Below are 15,369 nucleotides of genomic sequence, written 5' to 3'. Positions count from 1 at the left end.
AGTCAAATTATTCGCTTTGATTCTTGCAGTTAGTTTCAGGCTTAACATTCAAGTACTGACTACTAACGCCCAGAATTTTTTGTCATTTTTATTAGGAAAAAAATAAACCTAAAAAGTTTACGATTTTTTAATTTTGATAACTTTTAGCTGGCATTATGCAGCCAAAACATTCTTAAATATTATTTTAACTCTTTTCCGATACAGTGGGGTCAATCTAAATCCCATCGAACTCAATATTCAATTAATTATCGAAAATTATCGAAAATTGTGAAATTTTTTTACATATTCAAATTTAAATTTTAATTAAAAAATCTATTTTGTTTCAAAGTAAGATGTTTGAAATTGTAATTTTTTCAAGTCACTAATGTCAATATCTTCGCGGCAAGCATTTTTGTCATTGGAGTCGTAAAAGAAACCAGGATACTGATTATGAAATTCTACTGAAGTGTATCGGATAAGGATTAGGCTAAAATAAAAAATCAAATTATTTAATAGAATCTGTTTAAAATTTAACTTAAATTCGCACATGGATGAAAGTTTATCTACAGTAGCACGATTAAAGAAGATTTAATATTCTTTCTTGTATACATGAGATGATGATTGTTAATTTAATGCTAATTTTTTATGTGTTCTCGTAAGATCTCTCTCACGCGTGCGCCCATGTGTATTGTGTGTATACCTCAGGAAACTACGAAAAGAGACGCGGGCTAATTTCGCGTCTCTCTTTTACTTAATGGCCCTCGCACCCCAACGTGTAATGTCCGAAGATGCAGAGCTCACATTGCGTATCGCTCTTATCGCGTGCGAGGGCCATAAGAAGAACGTGACCGGAAGCGCCTCTTCTTCCGTCGAATCGTTTCCGCGGCGCGGGAGCGATGCCGCCGTTATTCGCGCGCGACGACTTGTGATACGTATATATTGTTAACGGTTGGCGATGAATAAATGCAGCAGACGTCTTTCTCATCGACAAGAACAGCGAAATTGAAAAGTAATCGATTTTAACACTTTTCCGAACTAACGGATGGTCCTTCATTTGATTCTTGTCCACCGATGACGAATAAATGGGGCTTTTTGTATCTAAGCAGAATAGGAAGTCAAAATCATATCGAGATGATTCCAAAGTATTAAAAATTATTTTTTGATCGGTCAGGATTTATTTTAACGTTATCGTGACCTTAAGCAATTTTCTCGGGAAAGTGTTAACAAAGAGATTCCGTGAGATCGTTATGCATTCGCGATTGAGGGAATGGAGGAGGGTGCGTCGTCGATCATCGAACCAGATTCGCATGCAACGCGCGCGATTGAGCGAGGCAGCAATAAAGAGAGAACGGAAGAGAGAAAGAGCGCAAAGTTAGATAGAGAGAATGCGTGCGAGCGAGCAAGAGAAAGAGAGAGAAATAGTTTGTAAATAATAGTGTTACATTATTATTTATGTTGCTACCGTGACGAATATAGTAAATTATCTTAACGATACATAATTTAAAGAAAAGAGGAAAGAAGCGAAAAGTGAGGATGACACACGCACGGAAAACATGTACATAAATTATAGGTATATCTCTCCTGGTAAAGGATACTTTATCGCATAGTTATTTTTATTACTATTATTATTAAGTAATATAATTATAATATGATTATCATTATATATTATTAATTATTACTATTATTATTATTGATAATATAATAATTATCATTGTTATCCTTCGATCAATGATCTCAAAAGAAAATAGTAATTGCGTTCGTACGAGAATGCGGTTAAAAATTCATGAATTTTTGAAATTTATTCGATCAAAGAAATGCGCACGAAATAGATCCTTCGTTAATAATAAAATGAAAACTAAGCTTCAAATTAAGTTTTGTTTCTAGCCTATGTACTATCTAAACATATTTATGAGATAATCGAGACACGCGCTCTCGATGTGTTCTTATTTCTTTGTCTAAATTATTAAACTTACGCTTCTTGTGCAGCGCATTCCAAAAAAATTTAATAAAACGACGGTAATCTTTTCTTTCATTGCATAAAAGAAATATATGCGAAAATTTTTGTTCGCTGTAATTTTTTATTTTAATGTTTTGAGAAATTTATTTTCTAAACGACGTCCTTAATTTAAAAATGATGTCTTGTTTAATATTTGTGATTTATTTCTATGTATTATAAATATTAAGTCAAAATTATGTAACGAATTTACTTACGACTAAATTTCATTTGTTTGTAAAAAATTTATAAAGTGTATCGTAAGATTCACATAGTACAATATTCTTGCTTCAATTTGAACATTATTTAAATCATAAATTGTAATCGACATATCGAATCGTTTTGTTTCCGGTAACAGCGATGCAACGCTAGACAATTATTCATGATTCATGTTTTATCGAATGAGTCAAGACATTTTTTCATGTCTTTGTATATTTTTATGCAATGTTGTAGAATAATATTGTTTCAAATATATTATACAGATAATAAACAAATTTATATGCAATATTTTGTGATATTTATTCTCGTTTATAAAATACAAATCCATACATTCAACATAAAATGTCAAAATTTTATTTTCGGTACCTCTACATTAATTTCAATCTTTAATTTTTAATGAAGTATATGGCAAAACGCAATAATTTTGTAAAATTTTCTTTTAAAATGTAAGCAAATAAATATTTCATATTTCTAATTTTTAATAGTAGATAGTACGAATTAATTAAGTTTGTGTTGATATAATTTATTTTTCTTAAAACTAAAACAGTATTTGAGATAAATTTAATTTAGGTGCGCCAGTAAAATATATTGGAATTACCTTATATTTACACAGTCTGATTCTTATTTCTTAAAATTACAGAAAAAATCTTTTAATTGCAATCAATTGGAAACGATTAACGATTAAAAAGCGCTAATAATTTTCCGAAATTATAATACGTAAGTTCTATTTATTCTTCTGTTATATTCTATAAGACTTACTTGTTTCTGATTGAGTACTGCTTACTTAGTAAAACGGAAATAAATAGAATAAAAATATGATAAAGCTTATTGAATTGATATAATAGTACATTACGTAATAAGGACCTTAAGTTGATGTGCTCGAGTGCAGGGAGTGGACGTACGAGCCATAAGCGTGAAAAACCTCGTTATAAATCGCGTATTCTTTGTTACTCGTCGATGTGTGGTCCCTTGAGAGTCTTGAATTCTTACAAATTAATAGTTAGTCAAGATTTGCAAAAGCAATAAATTCGAAAGTTATCATATACGCGTCGCGAGATGACACGCATGCGAAATAATCAAGCGTACAAAAAATCGTATTGGAATGTTTCACGGTATCTATTAAAGGACAAGAACTGTGCAATAATGTAAAAATGCTAAAATTGGTGACTTTACCCACAGAAAGTGTCATGAAAGGGACCACTTTTGATGTAACAAAAATGTTTTTTTTGTATCATATATTAATATGTTATTCTTAGTTTTTATGTAAACAAAGTTATTTTTTAAATAATTTTAATTTTGAAAAAAATAATATTTTTTCTTGTTTTATAATTAAATTATTTTGCTCTCACCGATCCGATGCGCAACGAGCGGAGATAATCAGCCACGAAGCTGCGATGACACTGTAACACAAACATAAGATTCAAATTAAAATAGTGCTCAAAATAATAAATATTTAAAATGGAAAATTTTATGCGCACACTAAATTTTTAAAATTTGACTTTGAAACACATACGCATATGCACACATAGGTATATATATTATAGGTATATATTATTTTTTTAATCATTACAAAAATTAATGTATAATATATAAAATGTTATATATATTTTCATTCTTTCTCTAAATATTTTTGAAATTTTTTGAGATAAAACCGAATAAAAAACTATTTGTGCAAATAAAAAATATTTACCCCAAGGTTGCTCCGCTGATACCCGATGCCCTTCCCGGACCTCCTCCTCCTCTCAGAAATGTGGTTTGTTATACATAGCTGCAATGATACTGTAACACACAATAATATAACAATTAATTATTTGCTTAAATAATTACCAACGCAACAATCAGATTATCGGCTATTATAATAACGCGAATATCTGTCTGTAATATTATTTCGCACACTCTAATGTTATAATGAAATATAATGACATAATGATTATCAAAGATAAAAGATAAGTCTATTATTTATTGTTCAATATACAGAAAATATATGAAATTAAAAGTAGAATGCTTTTCATTATCGGCTGACCAAGTACAGCAATGTAAATGATACTCACCAAATAAATATCGCAATGTCATCCGCCCCAAAATCAATCCATCTCAGGATTGTCACGATCTGGAAATGCACATTAAGATAGTGAAGGGATTCCTTTCCCGCGCGATTAACGTAGATACGTGTTATACTTACCAATTAAGTGATACTCGCGATGCCACTCGTTCTAGAATCGGTTCATTCTGCGTTCGTTGCGTTCTGAAAATGATAACGAAAATTAAGAAGACATGAAATAACGGCTTCCTTTCTTTCGTGCGATCAACTTTAAGCGAGTGACGCCGCGCTGCGCGATATGCCGAATCTTTTTGCAGCATCGTGGGAAGAGGATGGCTAGCAGCAACGATGTTACAGAAAGATTCGATACTGGCATCGCTGAGTACGCGTTCCCATGTCGATTGCCCACACGAATAATTGATGTGATGACTGTCTTTTTCCGATATTGCGAGAAAATGCATGAGCACAAAGTTAAGATTTGGAATTTAGCTTAAGTTGCGATGCAGATTTGATTTACCGAGTAGATATGGCGCGACATTTGCCCCGACACTGGTCCATGTCAGACTTGCTGTGATCTGTAAATGAGAAATGAGAATGCGATTAAGATGGCGGAGGGTGGAGGGATTTCTTCCCGCACAATCGACTTCGCGTATCACGATTGACGTGTCATTACGAGTCGCGATCTTCGCTCGAACGAGTGTTGACAGATACGGGTTCAAACGAATTGCAACGCAAGGTTGATACGTGTTATATTTACCAATTAAGAGATTCGCGATGCCACTTATTCAGGAGCCGGTCCATGTTGCGTCCGTTACGTTCTAACAGCGATACGCAAAAAGGTGGAGTGAAACGGCTTCGTCATTCTCGCGTGGTCAACTTCACGCGTCAAAAGTGACGCCGCGTCGCGCGGTTAACTTCACGCGCCAAAAGTAACGCCGCCGCGCGGTTGGTACGCTGAATCCTTTTGCAGTATCCTTGCTGCCAGCCATCTTCCTCGTACAGCACGAGGTGCAAAAAGATTTGGTACTGGCATCACTGGATACGCGTCCTTACATGTCCATTGTCCTAAACGAATAATTGATAATGCAACGACTGTCTTTTTCCGATATTGCGAGTAACACCGTAACACGTAATATTATCCAGTATATGGAAAATGCACGAGCGCAATGTTAATTTAAATTGGGTAATGAAAACTTAACCCAAGTTCCAATGCACGTAATAGTATGTCACTACAAAATGTGTAAACTTTTACATAAGATTTATTCGAAGCTGTGGCACATGTAAGTATGACAAATTTTAATTTTACCTTCAATTTTTAACTTTAATTGTCATGTCATTTCGTGTCTTTCGTGAATACATTTATCTCGACTATAAAACAATATATTCACATAATAGATTTATTAATAATTAAAAATAAATTGACATGACACATATTATAAGTTATATGTTATTTTTTCTTAATCATAAATAATGTAAATAAATAAACTTTATAAAAATACACTAGACACATAACGCATTCAAAAGTGTATCCTTCCATCCATATATCATTTTGCCAAAAACGTGACCTTCCCACCCTTAGCATATTTCTGTGTTTCATCACATAATAAAAAGTACTACGATAATCTGGAGAAATCTTATCCAGAAAGATTTTTTTAACAAAATGCATTTTAATTCCTTGTATTACTTATTGCCATTTGAATTAGGACTAAGAATGTGCATAGCTAACAGATTTGCTATGCTGGAAGTTAAACTCCTGCTATTTCATTTACTAGCGTGATGTGAGCTGAAATCTTGTGCAAAAACTCCGTCCCTAATAAAATTTTTACAAAAGTCTGATAATGATGCTGGAGAATGGATTATGGTTTAATATTCATCGTAGAAAAGATATACATCCTATGTTGAACTCTGTAATAAGGCTAAATCTCAAAAAACGTTTTAAATCATAATAAGATATTAAGTTTGTAATAAAAATCATTTTTGTGATCAAAATTGTTGTGCATTTCTTGTAAGTGTAAATATTAGAGTTAGTTTTGTAATTAAAAAAATTTAAGTTATTGAAATTATTTATTGTGAATATTAATAATTTATTATTATTATTATTATTAGAAGTATTGAAATATTATTCACCATGAGCAAAATCTCTTTCAAGACTGATTGTAGCAATTATTTATAAAACTGAATCTACTTTCTCCACGCAACATTTCTTATAATTTATTGAAATAGATTTTTATTAGAAACAAAAATTATAAAAATAAATAAGATAACCTGTAGAAATATTATACTGAAAAATAAAAATTATCAGACCAATTGTAATCGATAAGTTTTTTCCCTAAAATCCGAATCTAAAAAGAAATAGGGATTTGGTTTTAGTTTTTGAACAAAACAGGGTCAAAGACTGCAAGAAAACTATAAATATTATTTATATTATTTATTTAAAAAAACTAATTGTATCGATAAGCAGTAAATTATGTGACAGATAAAAATAAAAAATGGGCAAAATCTTTAGCAGTATACTCTCAGTAGTATACTTGGCGCATCAGTTATTTAAATTAAAAATAAATTCGTATGTGGTATATATTGTAATCAGGTACTATGTTGTTTGTATTAATCAATTATCCAAACGAAATAAAATTCAGAAAAACATAGAATGGCTTAATATATGAAATCGGAATAATACATTATTACTTGATATATACGTTTTTTCATTATTTCTCATAAGACGTGCGTACAAATATGAACTATAAGCATAAGTCACGCGTTAATAAAGCGCGTTTAAGGACTAGTAGCGGATATGCCGAAATTCTGATAGCATGATTTGCATATAGGCACAGCACGCTGTGATAGATGCCCAGGTAATTTAGTGTGCGCCGCCATACATCTCGTACATAGTACATCACCGCAAGACCAACAATGATGCTGAAATAAAGTATAACCATAAGTAAAAAAATTGAATGTATATTTGCATATAACTTGTTAATTGTACCTTTTTGTTGAAAGCATCAAATGTAGTAGAACATCCACATTCTTCCATATTTCGCGACGATTTCCATTCTAAGGCAACTGTCTTTAATTCATTTTCCAATTGATTCGATCTTAACTTAGCTTTCGTCTTCTCGTCGTGATTTGCAGTGTTTTCTATTATAGTCTCTGACATAGAGTCCTTCATAAATTTATTGTCGAATTTATGCTTTCCTTTCTTTTGAACATTATTCGTATTTAAAAGTTGCCCCAAAGAATTTACTCGCTGTTAAAAATCAAAGAATAAATATTAAAAAACAAATTTTTCGTTAAAATATATTTTAAAATTCCATCTATATATTAGTTTGAATTGTACTTTGAATTGTACTTGAATTCATACTTTTAACAAAAGCTTCACATGATCCTCTAAAGAACTCGTGTGATCATAAATCGTTAGAATCAAATCTTCGCACGTTTCTCTAGGATGTATTCCATTTTCAAATCTGAAGTACAAGCCTCTCCACAGACTAAAAAATAATACGTTTTATTCAAGCTATACGACTAATATCGAATATGAATCATTGCGTAAAAATTACACATTTATTACACAATAGATTGAGGTGCCAATTTAGGTTGAAGAATATCAGCTGATTCTTCATTATTGTAACGATTGCATCTGTAGATTGGATTTATATACTCGTTCATATTATTTGCCAAGTAGCCCCACAATGAATACGTTCGCTCGGATAATCTGAAATAATAATTTAACTTTTTTGTTTATAATATATTTATCATGCAAAGAAAGAAATTCGTATGCAAATATAATACCTTAACATTTGTCTTTCTTTTTCCGAATTTCCGATGAATGTACCATGTTGACAACTATGTACATGATCGTGTAACGTTAAAAGAAAATATTCATTGAATTGAAATTTATATGGATACTGCTGTAGCAATTGATATGCCGCGTCTATAAACTGTGTAAATATCGGTGCAAGTTCTTTACCATCGTTACTGACATGGCCACAGCGGTCACTAAATTTATGACCAAAGGACAACCAATCTTTTTCTATTAAAGCCTAGTAAAGAAAGAAGTTTTAAAAATCATTTATCATGTATGTTATACAAATTTAATCAAATAATTTTTAACATTAAAACAATTATTTGAAAAATAAATATTGAATTATTTACTTGAAAGCCTTGGATTGTTCTATAAAATGGATCCAACAATAATGCAGCCAGAGAGCACACTTGCGCGGTGCGATCCCATCCATCGCTACAATGCACCACCACGCTCACGCCGTTCGAAACTGCTCGTGCAATAAACCAAGCGGTTTCCAGGATAGAACGAATATGCTTCAGCCAACCGCTGCTTTCTAGACCACTCAAAAATGCACTCATGGAAGTCGATCTTTGTACTAAGATCAAATAAAGAAATTTAACAATTGTATGAAAATATTTGAGATCTTATGCACAAGCTCTCCATAAAGATTTTATCAACTTTATACTTACAGTCTAAAAGCTTGTTTAAACTCGTTCTCATTACATGAATGTTTTCTATCCCAAAGAAATGAAATTTAATGTTGTCGTAGAAATTTTCGTTTTCATATCCTTTTCCCGCGGCTCTGTTAGCAAAGGCATTAATCTAGTCCAACAGAATTAAGTTTTGATTTTTTAATAATACCTTATATCTATAATTATGAAATTATGTGTCTTATATATTTATAACATTTATATCGCGAAAATAATTAAATATCGATTTGTTTTTTAGCTCAAAATATTCTATTTTAAAAAAGTTTAAATGTTTTCCAATTTTCAATCTAAAGAATAAAAAATATCAGAAAAATGGGAGCAGAATTAGATCTAATATTAGATTTAAAAAAAGAGTAATTATATGTACTAATATACATTTACCCGTGGCCTTGTATCGACAACATACATATACCGTGAATTAGGATTTGTACATAATATATTATGCATCAATTCTTCATCCTCGGGACATCGTGCACTAAATCCTGAGAGTGGTTGACTGCATCGGCAAATAGCAGCCTAAAAATTATTTTATTTGAAATTCCATTCAAAAACGCTATGCTTTAGTTTACTATTTTGTTCAAACCTTGTTTGAATGCAAGTACGTTAGAACTGGTAACCTTCCTCTGCTTCTAAACTTTGCGCTACCTAATAAAATATTTTTAGTAGATGCACTGGGAACGTATAAGTACTTTGGATAAGTATCACAAAGCTGAAAGGATCGGTAGTTTAGTTAAACTGTGTTAAAAGTGTAAAATGGAAATCCAATGAGGATATTCACCTCATAATTAATATTTAAATACGAAAGCGACCATTCCTCATTTGGGACACCTTGCCGTTGAAATTCGCTTTGTACATTGAAGAAATTCCACCCAGCGTGCTGAGGTAAGGTATCCTTGCTCTCTTGATAATTGAAGCAATATAAATCTTCTATGCTAGCTACATCAAATAAAAATGATGGATTGTAATTCTTTATCTTATCAACAATTATCTTAACAATTTTTTTTCATATATGTTCCATTATATGTGACTTCTTTTTAAAAATTCCTGGAAGATATTTATATGCATACAAATATGATATAAATAGTTGCTTGTTACCTGGACAGGATAATTTTAATAATGTAAGATAAATCTCATGGCAATCGCGTTCCTTTGGGATGACAAAAGTGACAATGAAAAAATGCTTGCACTTAATATACAAAGGTGATCCTGTGGTTGTCAATGGTTGCTTCTCTATATTAGAGATATGCGTATATAATACCTATAATTACATGATATTGTGAAATATTACTTTTTGACGCAACCACAGTACAGTTTTATTAGATCATTGTGGTTTACCCATATCTTCTTTTTGCCACTTCTTTCGACAAAGATAAGATGTGTCACTGTTAGATAAAGTGTGCCAATGGAATGATTATTGCTATACTTATCTAGCATCCTCACATTCTCTACCTGTAAAATACATGTATTTCCCTTTTGGTTTATATTGCACATTCAAATATATATAAATAAGAGAGGCATTCTCTCAATACTGCAATTCATTTTTTATGTAGTTTAACACAAGAAATATGTATCAATAAATAGACAATATATATATATATAATTATATACGTGACACTTCTATCATCATGAATTCTATTATCACGTTGATAAATTACAGAATATAATAAAATGTTGAATTGGAAGTTGTTCGTACCTTTGGGACTTTTATCTGATCCATCTTCGTAGCCTTAAAAACAGTTGTACATACGATCAAGTAGCTTATATTTTATTTAAATGAACATAATGATTAACACACGCGCGTATATATGTTGTCCGAGCTTCATGACAGCGGCAGCTTAAAAAATAATTATTTGTTCCAAATATTCTATGCGGACGCTTCGATCCTAAACTAATAGGCAACAATAGGCAAGATTACGTGTATCCTTATTCCCTTTTATTCTCTTCGAAAGTGACATATATGTGGTCTGTTCTTTCTATCTGCACTGTTGCACTGGTGCAATAAGTTAGAATGATGGTCTGTTCTTTCTAGCTGTACTGTTGCACTGGTGCAATAAGTTAGAATGAGAAAAAATATACTTGTCTTACTTTAACTTATTGCACCAGTGTAATAGTGCAGCTAAAAAGAACAGGCCATGAGAAAAAATATACTTGTCTTACTTTAACTTATTGCACCAGTGCAACAGTACAGCTAGAAAGAACAGACCATCATTCTAACTTATTGCACCAGTGCAACAGTGCAGCTAGAAAGAATAGACTAATAGTGACAGATCAGACAATTTATTGCAATATGTATCGATGCAACAGTCAATGCACTGTGTCGGTAAAGGAGAGATTTTTTTTGATCGGTTTCAGAACGCAGTTCTAAAAAGGTTCGCGAAAAATTCGAGGGGACGTTTGAAGTCTTCCTGATCGAGTTCCAAAACTCATCGATAAAAGTGGCTAGGTCAACGGCCAATAGGCACATGCAAATAGAGTGAGACATTCCTCGCTATGGCTAGTACATATTCCTTGTTCGAATGAGAGTCAATGAGAGTTAAAAAGCATAAAAGACTAGCTGTCAAACGTCGCAGAATTTCGGGTCGATTTAATAGTGAATCTATTTCTCAATATTCAGTATTATGAAATAAAATATGTAATACCATATCCAAAAGGTGCTTGCCACATCAATCTTGACATGGAAAAGGCAAACACAGACCAATTAATCCCAAAATTAATTTCCAGCACGTACGAAGAATTCTGTAAAAATATTGTTGTGTTTCTAAAAGTTGTAAGTATACATTTTGAGACGCCTCATTACTTGTCAAAAAACGTAAAATCTATCTTCTCAAGATAAATCTATATTAATAAATTTTACAATTTTAGGAAGAAATTTTATGTTAATCTCAATTTAATCTTAAGTTGTTTTATTTCAATTTATTAATTTCACAGTTCTGTATATTATTAAGTATACATATCGCGATTACTAGATAACAAATCGATTTTTTAAATTATGTTCACACTTTCCAAAGTATGTATACAAAATGTTTATTATTTTTTTAAATTGTTTAAATCACGTACTAATATATTACACAACCAATGTTTTAGTACAATAAGACGACAAAGTTTGAAGAGCTAGATCGTACCCATTTACGAGAGAAGTTATGGAAGAGATTATTTTATTATCTAACGGATTACATTCATGTAGACCAACATCATCATTGTTTAGCTGCTTTGAGGATACTTAGGTAATTTAATTACATTGTATATATCTAATGAGATAATTATGAAAAAATATATTTCTCAATAACAAAAGATGATAAAATATATTTCATTAAAAGATACACATTTTATCCTGAAATCACCTGGAATGATTTAAAAGAAATATATTAAACTTCTATTTTAGATTGTATTTGTATATGCTACACTTATATATGTTCATGTTCTAGCCGCGATAAAACAAATTTAAATGATCTAATTACGGACAATGAAATAAAAAATATATTGCAAAATGCAGGGCTGACAAAAATATGTGAAGGAGAACAAGTCTCATGCACAATCGGTAAGAATGATTGGACGACTTTTTTCAATGTAAATTCATATAAATATATAAATCTATATAGTATAATGTTAAAATAATTTATTAAATCTATATATTATTCAATAAATGTGTGTATGCAAAAACACATTTAATAATGTTAAAAATTTTAAATCTATGAAAAAATCTATGTTTTTACATTTTCTATATATTACATAATACATGTATTTAAATATATGCTTTTACTTGCAGTTACAATAGAAGCACTAAAGTTACTGTGCAATTTATTATTTAATAGCGAAAAAGTGCAACATTCGAGAATATTGATTTCTTCTTTGCCTTATCTCATTGAGCGGATAAAAAATTATACGGATGACATTCCTCATGATGTTAAATTATTTGATTTGAGAATACTATTTTTGCTCACTGCACTAAATACGTCTACGAGAGATGTAATCAAAACCAAATTATGTGGTGATGTATGTCTTGTTAAAATATTAGAGGAATTTGTAACGCAAAATCAAAACAAAAGTGATATTAAGGTAAAAAATCATATTAATTTTTTTTATTTGTACAATTTATATCAATCTTAAATCTAATAATTCAATTTTTCAATTATTTTTAGACTGAGGAGATAACAATAGTTTGTGAAGTTTTGAAAATTCTATTTAACTTGTATATACACTCGGATAATATTGGGGTTGAAGATCAAGAAAAATATAAGAACTTGGTATTAATCTTGTATAAATTGTTAACTCTTAAGCACTCAGTGCAGCAGGATGATCTTGAGAGGTAAAACATTTGTTTGATTTATAAAGTTCTGTATTCCAAGAAACGAACAGAAGAAAACATTTATTTATTATCTCTCTCTCATTTCAGCCATGTCGTTAATTTGTTGACTGTGATACCGTACACTTGTTACACACCAATTATACAAGCCGTTGAAAACAATGATTGCAAAGATGTGTATCAAAATATGAATATGAGCGCTATATGCATCTTACTCAGATTTTTAGATAAAAGATTAGAATGTAAAACGCATTTATTAGAAAACTTTTCTCCAATAGTTACTGCGCTAGTCAGACTCGTTAAATCAGAGAGGATTATTCGCAGATACGTAAGATTGCAGGTAAAACCTTATAATAAAGTTTTCTTTCAGTATTTTATATTTATATCATTTTTTTAAACAGTAATTTATATTTATATCATTTTAGTAAACAGTAATTTATGTTTATATCATTTTATTAAAATTTTTCATATAAAATTTATTCCAATTAAATAAAGAAAATTTTTTTCTTTAAAAAATTATCTGAAGTAATTATTTTTATTCTAATAATTTTTTTCAGATTCTGCCTCCTTTAAAAGATGTCATGCATCGTCCCGAAGAAGGAACGACATTAAGAGCTAAATTGTGCAAATTACTAACATCACCTATTACAGAATTACGCGATCTAGTTGCAGAACTTTTGTTCGTCCTTTGTAAAGAAAATGGTATTATTTTATCTACCGTATCGAAACATATTTCAAGTAGCATTTTATCGAAATTTTATCTAGAAACAGCGTTATAATATCGTCAATATATCATTTACAGTTAACCGCATGGTGAAATATACAGGATATGGGAATGCGGCAGGAATGTTTGCCACTAAAGGTTTATTAGGGCGTAATCAAGCGGAAACAGCTTATTCTTCCGAATCGGAAGATAGTGAAACGGAAGAATACCAAAAGTATAAAGAACAGTGAGTAATTGGCTAGAAATGCCCCTCTCACATGCCCTAAGTAATAAGAGAATTAATAAATGTAACCAGAGTTTATTTTAAGGATAAACCCAGTAATCGGATGTTTCGAACAGCCTAAGCCAAATCCGCTTGAAGGCATGACAGAGGAGCAAAAGGAATATGAAGCTTTAAAACTAGTAAATCTTGTTGATCAATTAACGAGGTATGTGAGTAGTGTATACATATTGATTTTATTTATTCGTCACAGATCGAAGATATGCGTAAATATACACAATCATATCGAGATCTAATACTAAATAAAAGCTGTCGTTTTTTATATATTTATAACATCATTATGTAAACCAGCAATATATAGTATTACCAGCTGCAAACGCCATAATGACAATATATTTTTTCTTATGTATAAAAAAATATATATCGAGATAACATCGTTGCTTAGGGAGGGAGTCGTGCGTCCTTGTCGCATCGGCGAAGATGGGAGGCCAGAACCGATAGAACACGTTCTAGAATTGCAGAACGAGTTACCGAAACAGCAATACGGCAAAAAGGAGGATTCAGACTCCGAATAAATATGCTATGTATGTATATATATGTATATGTTATATATCTCCAAAATACAGGACGATTTGTATAGATGTATGTATAGATGTACTTTTCCGAATAAACATATTTAAGTCGAAAATGTATCTATTTTGTTAGGCCCGCACCAAATTGTCGTTTTCATTAACTTTAATTATCGCTTTTTTTTAAATATCAGTAACAATCGCTAAATTATGTAAAACATGTCAATATAAATATGAATATCATATAAAAAAATAAAATCAAAAATCGAGGTCGCATAATCGTTTCGCATAAATGAATCCGCGTCCGTGGTGATTGCAGCGAATAAAAAGAAATTTGATTCAGTTGATTACTTTATTGAAAAAGAACAAAGAACAACATTACAAATTAAACAATTGGCAGGAAATAAAAAATATATAACAGTTTCCAAAATCACATGAAATATTTAAACATTACAATTTTGGTAAAATGTGTTATGTGCTTTGTGAGCATCACAATATATTATTATTGCATTGCAGCCTATGCGCAGACAAGAATGTATACTTCTACACGTTTCAAATAACTGCATATAGTGATATCATTTGAGAATATCTTAGTATAGGACAGTACATATGAATTGACAGGTAAATGGCAAATTGAGTTGATATGATGAAGCAATGTACGATCAACAAAGAACATTTATTTTCTTTTTTTAAGGCTAAATCTGTCCATCCTATAATAAAATATTTTCAATATAATACATTTGACAAATATATAAGTAGCAAATGTTCCGTATCTTTAATTATGTAATACAGTATGTAGATTAAAATATTTTTTTTCCTTTTTTGTAAAA

General features: G+C 30.8%; 2 protein-coding genes and 2 long non-coding RNA genes across 4 annotated transcripts; 2 read left to right on the top strand and 2 right to left on the bottom strand.

Annotated features, from left to right (window-relative positions):
• Positions 1 to 3,010: 3,010 nt before the first annotated feature.
• Positions 3,011 to 4,181, bottom strand: LOC118646509. Its single transcript, XR_004964068.1, has 2 exons — positions 3,882 to 4,181; positions 3,011 to 3,591 (listed from the first exon to the last, which is right to left on the bottom strand). It is a non-coding gene; the product is annotated as an uncharacterized LOC118646509 (long non-coding RNA).
• Positions 4,182 to 4,831: 650 nt separating this feature from the next.
• LOC114254684 lies at positions 4,832 to 6,215 on the top strand. The gene is made up of 2 exons (XR_003626010.2): positions 4,832 to 5,512; positions 5,936 to 6,215. It is a non-coding gene; the product is annotated as an uncharacterized LOC114254684 (long non-coding RNA).
• A 430-nt stretch (positions 6,216 to 6,645) lies between these two features.
• Positions 6,646 to 10,687, bottom strand: LOC105835513 (myotubularin-related protein 6). Its single transcript, XM_012678897.3, has 13 exons — positions 10,417 to 10,687; positions 10,059 to 10,172; positions 9,819 to 9,981; positions 9,502 to 9,659; positions 9,307 to 9,432; positions 9,105 to 9,239; positions 8,703 to 8,835; positions 8,382 to 8,608; positions 8,019 to 8,269; positions 7,798 to 7,941; positions 7,591 to 7,717; positions 7,216 to 7,476; positions 6,646 to 7,148 (listed from the first exon to the last, which is right to left on the bottom strand). The coding sequence occupies exons 1-13, from the start codon at positions 10,438 to 10,440 to the stop codon at positions 7,005 to 7,007; spliced, it is 2,007 nt and encodes a 668-aa protein (XP_012534351.1). The 5' UTR covers positions 10,441 to 10,687; the 3' UTR covers positions 6,646 to 7,004.
• Positions 10,688 to 11,216: 529 nt separating this feature from the next.
• On the top strand, positions 11,217 to 14,658 carry LOC105835509 (synembryn). Its single transcript, XM_012678867.3, has 10 exons — positions 11,217 to 11,490; positions 11,808 to 11,947; positions 12,149 to 12,261; positions 12,490 to 12,779; positions 12,863 to 13,029; positions 13,117 to 13,366; positions 13,584 to 13,728; positions 13,829 to 13,976; positions 14,059 to 14,178; positions 14,416 to 14,658. The coding sequence occupies exons 1-10, from the start codon at positions 11,398 to 11,400 to the stop codon at positions 14,543 to 14,545; spliced, it is 1,596 nt and encodes a 531-aa protein (XP_012534321.1). The 5' UTR covers positions 11,217 to 11,397; the 3' UTR covers positions 14,546 to 14,658.
• Positions 14,659 to 15,369: the final 711 nt, after the last annotated feature.

Source organism: Monomorium pharaonis, chromosome 7 (genome assembly GCF_013373865.1).
Source record: "Monomorium pharaonis isolate MP-MQ-018 chromosome 7, ASM1337386v2, whole genome shotgun sequence".
Taxonomy (NCBI): domain Eukaryota; kingdom Metazoa; phylum Arthropoda; class Insecta; order Hymenoptera; family Formicidae; genus Monomorium; species Monomorium pharaonis.
The sequence above is the reverse complement of the archived record's forward strand: the minus strand, read 5'-3'. Positions and strand labels throughout refer to the sequence as shown.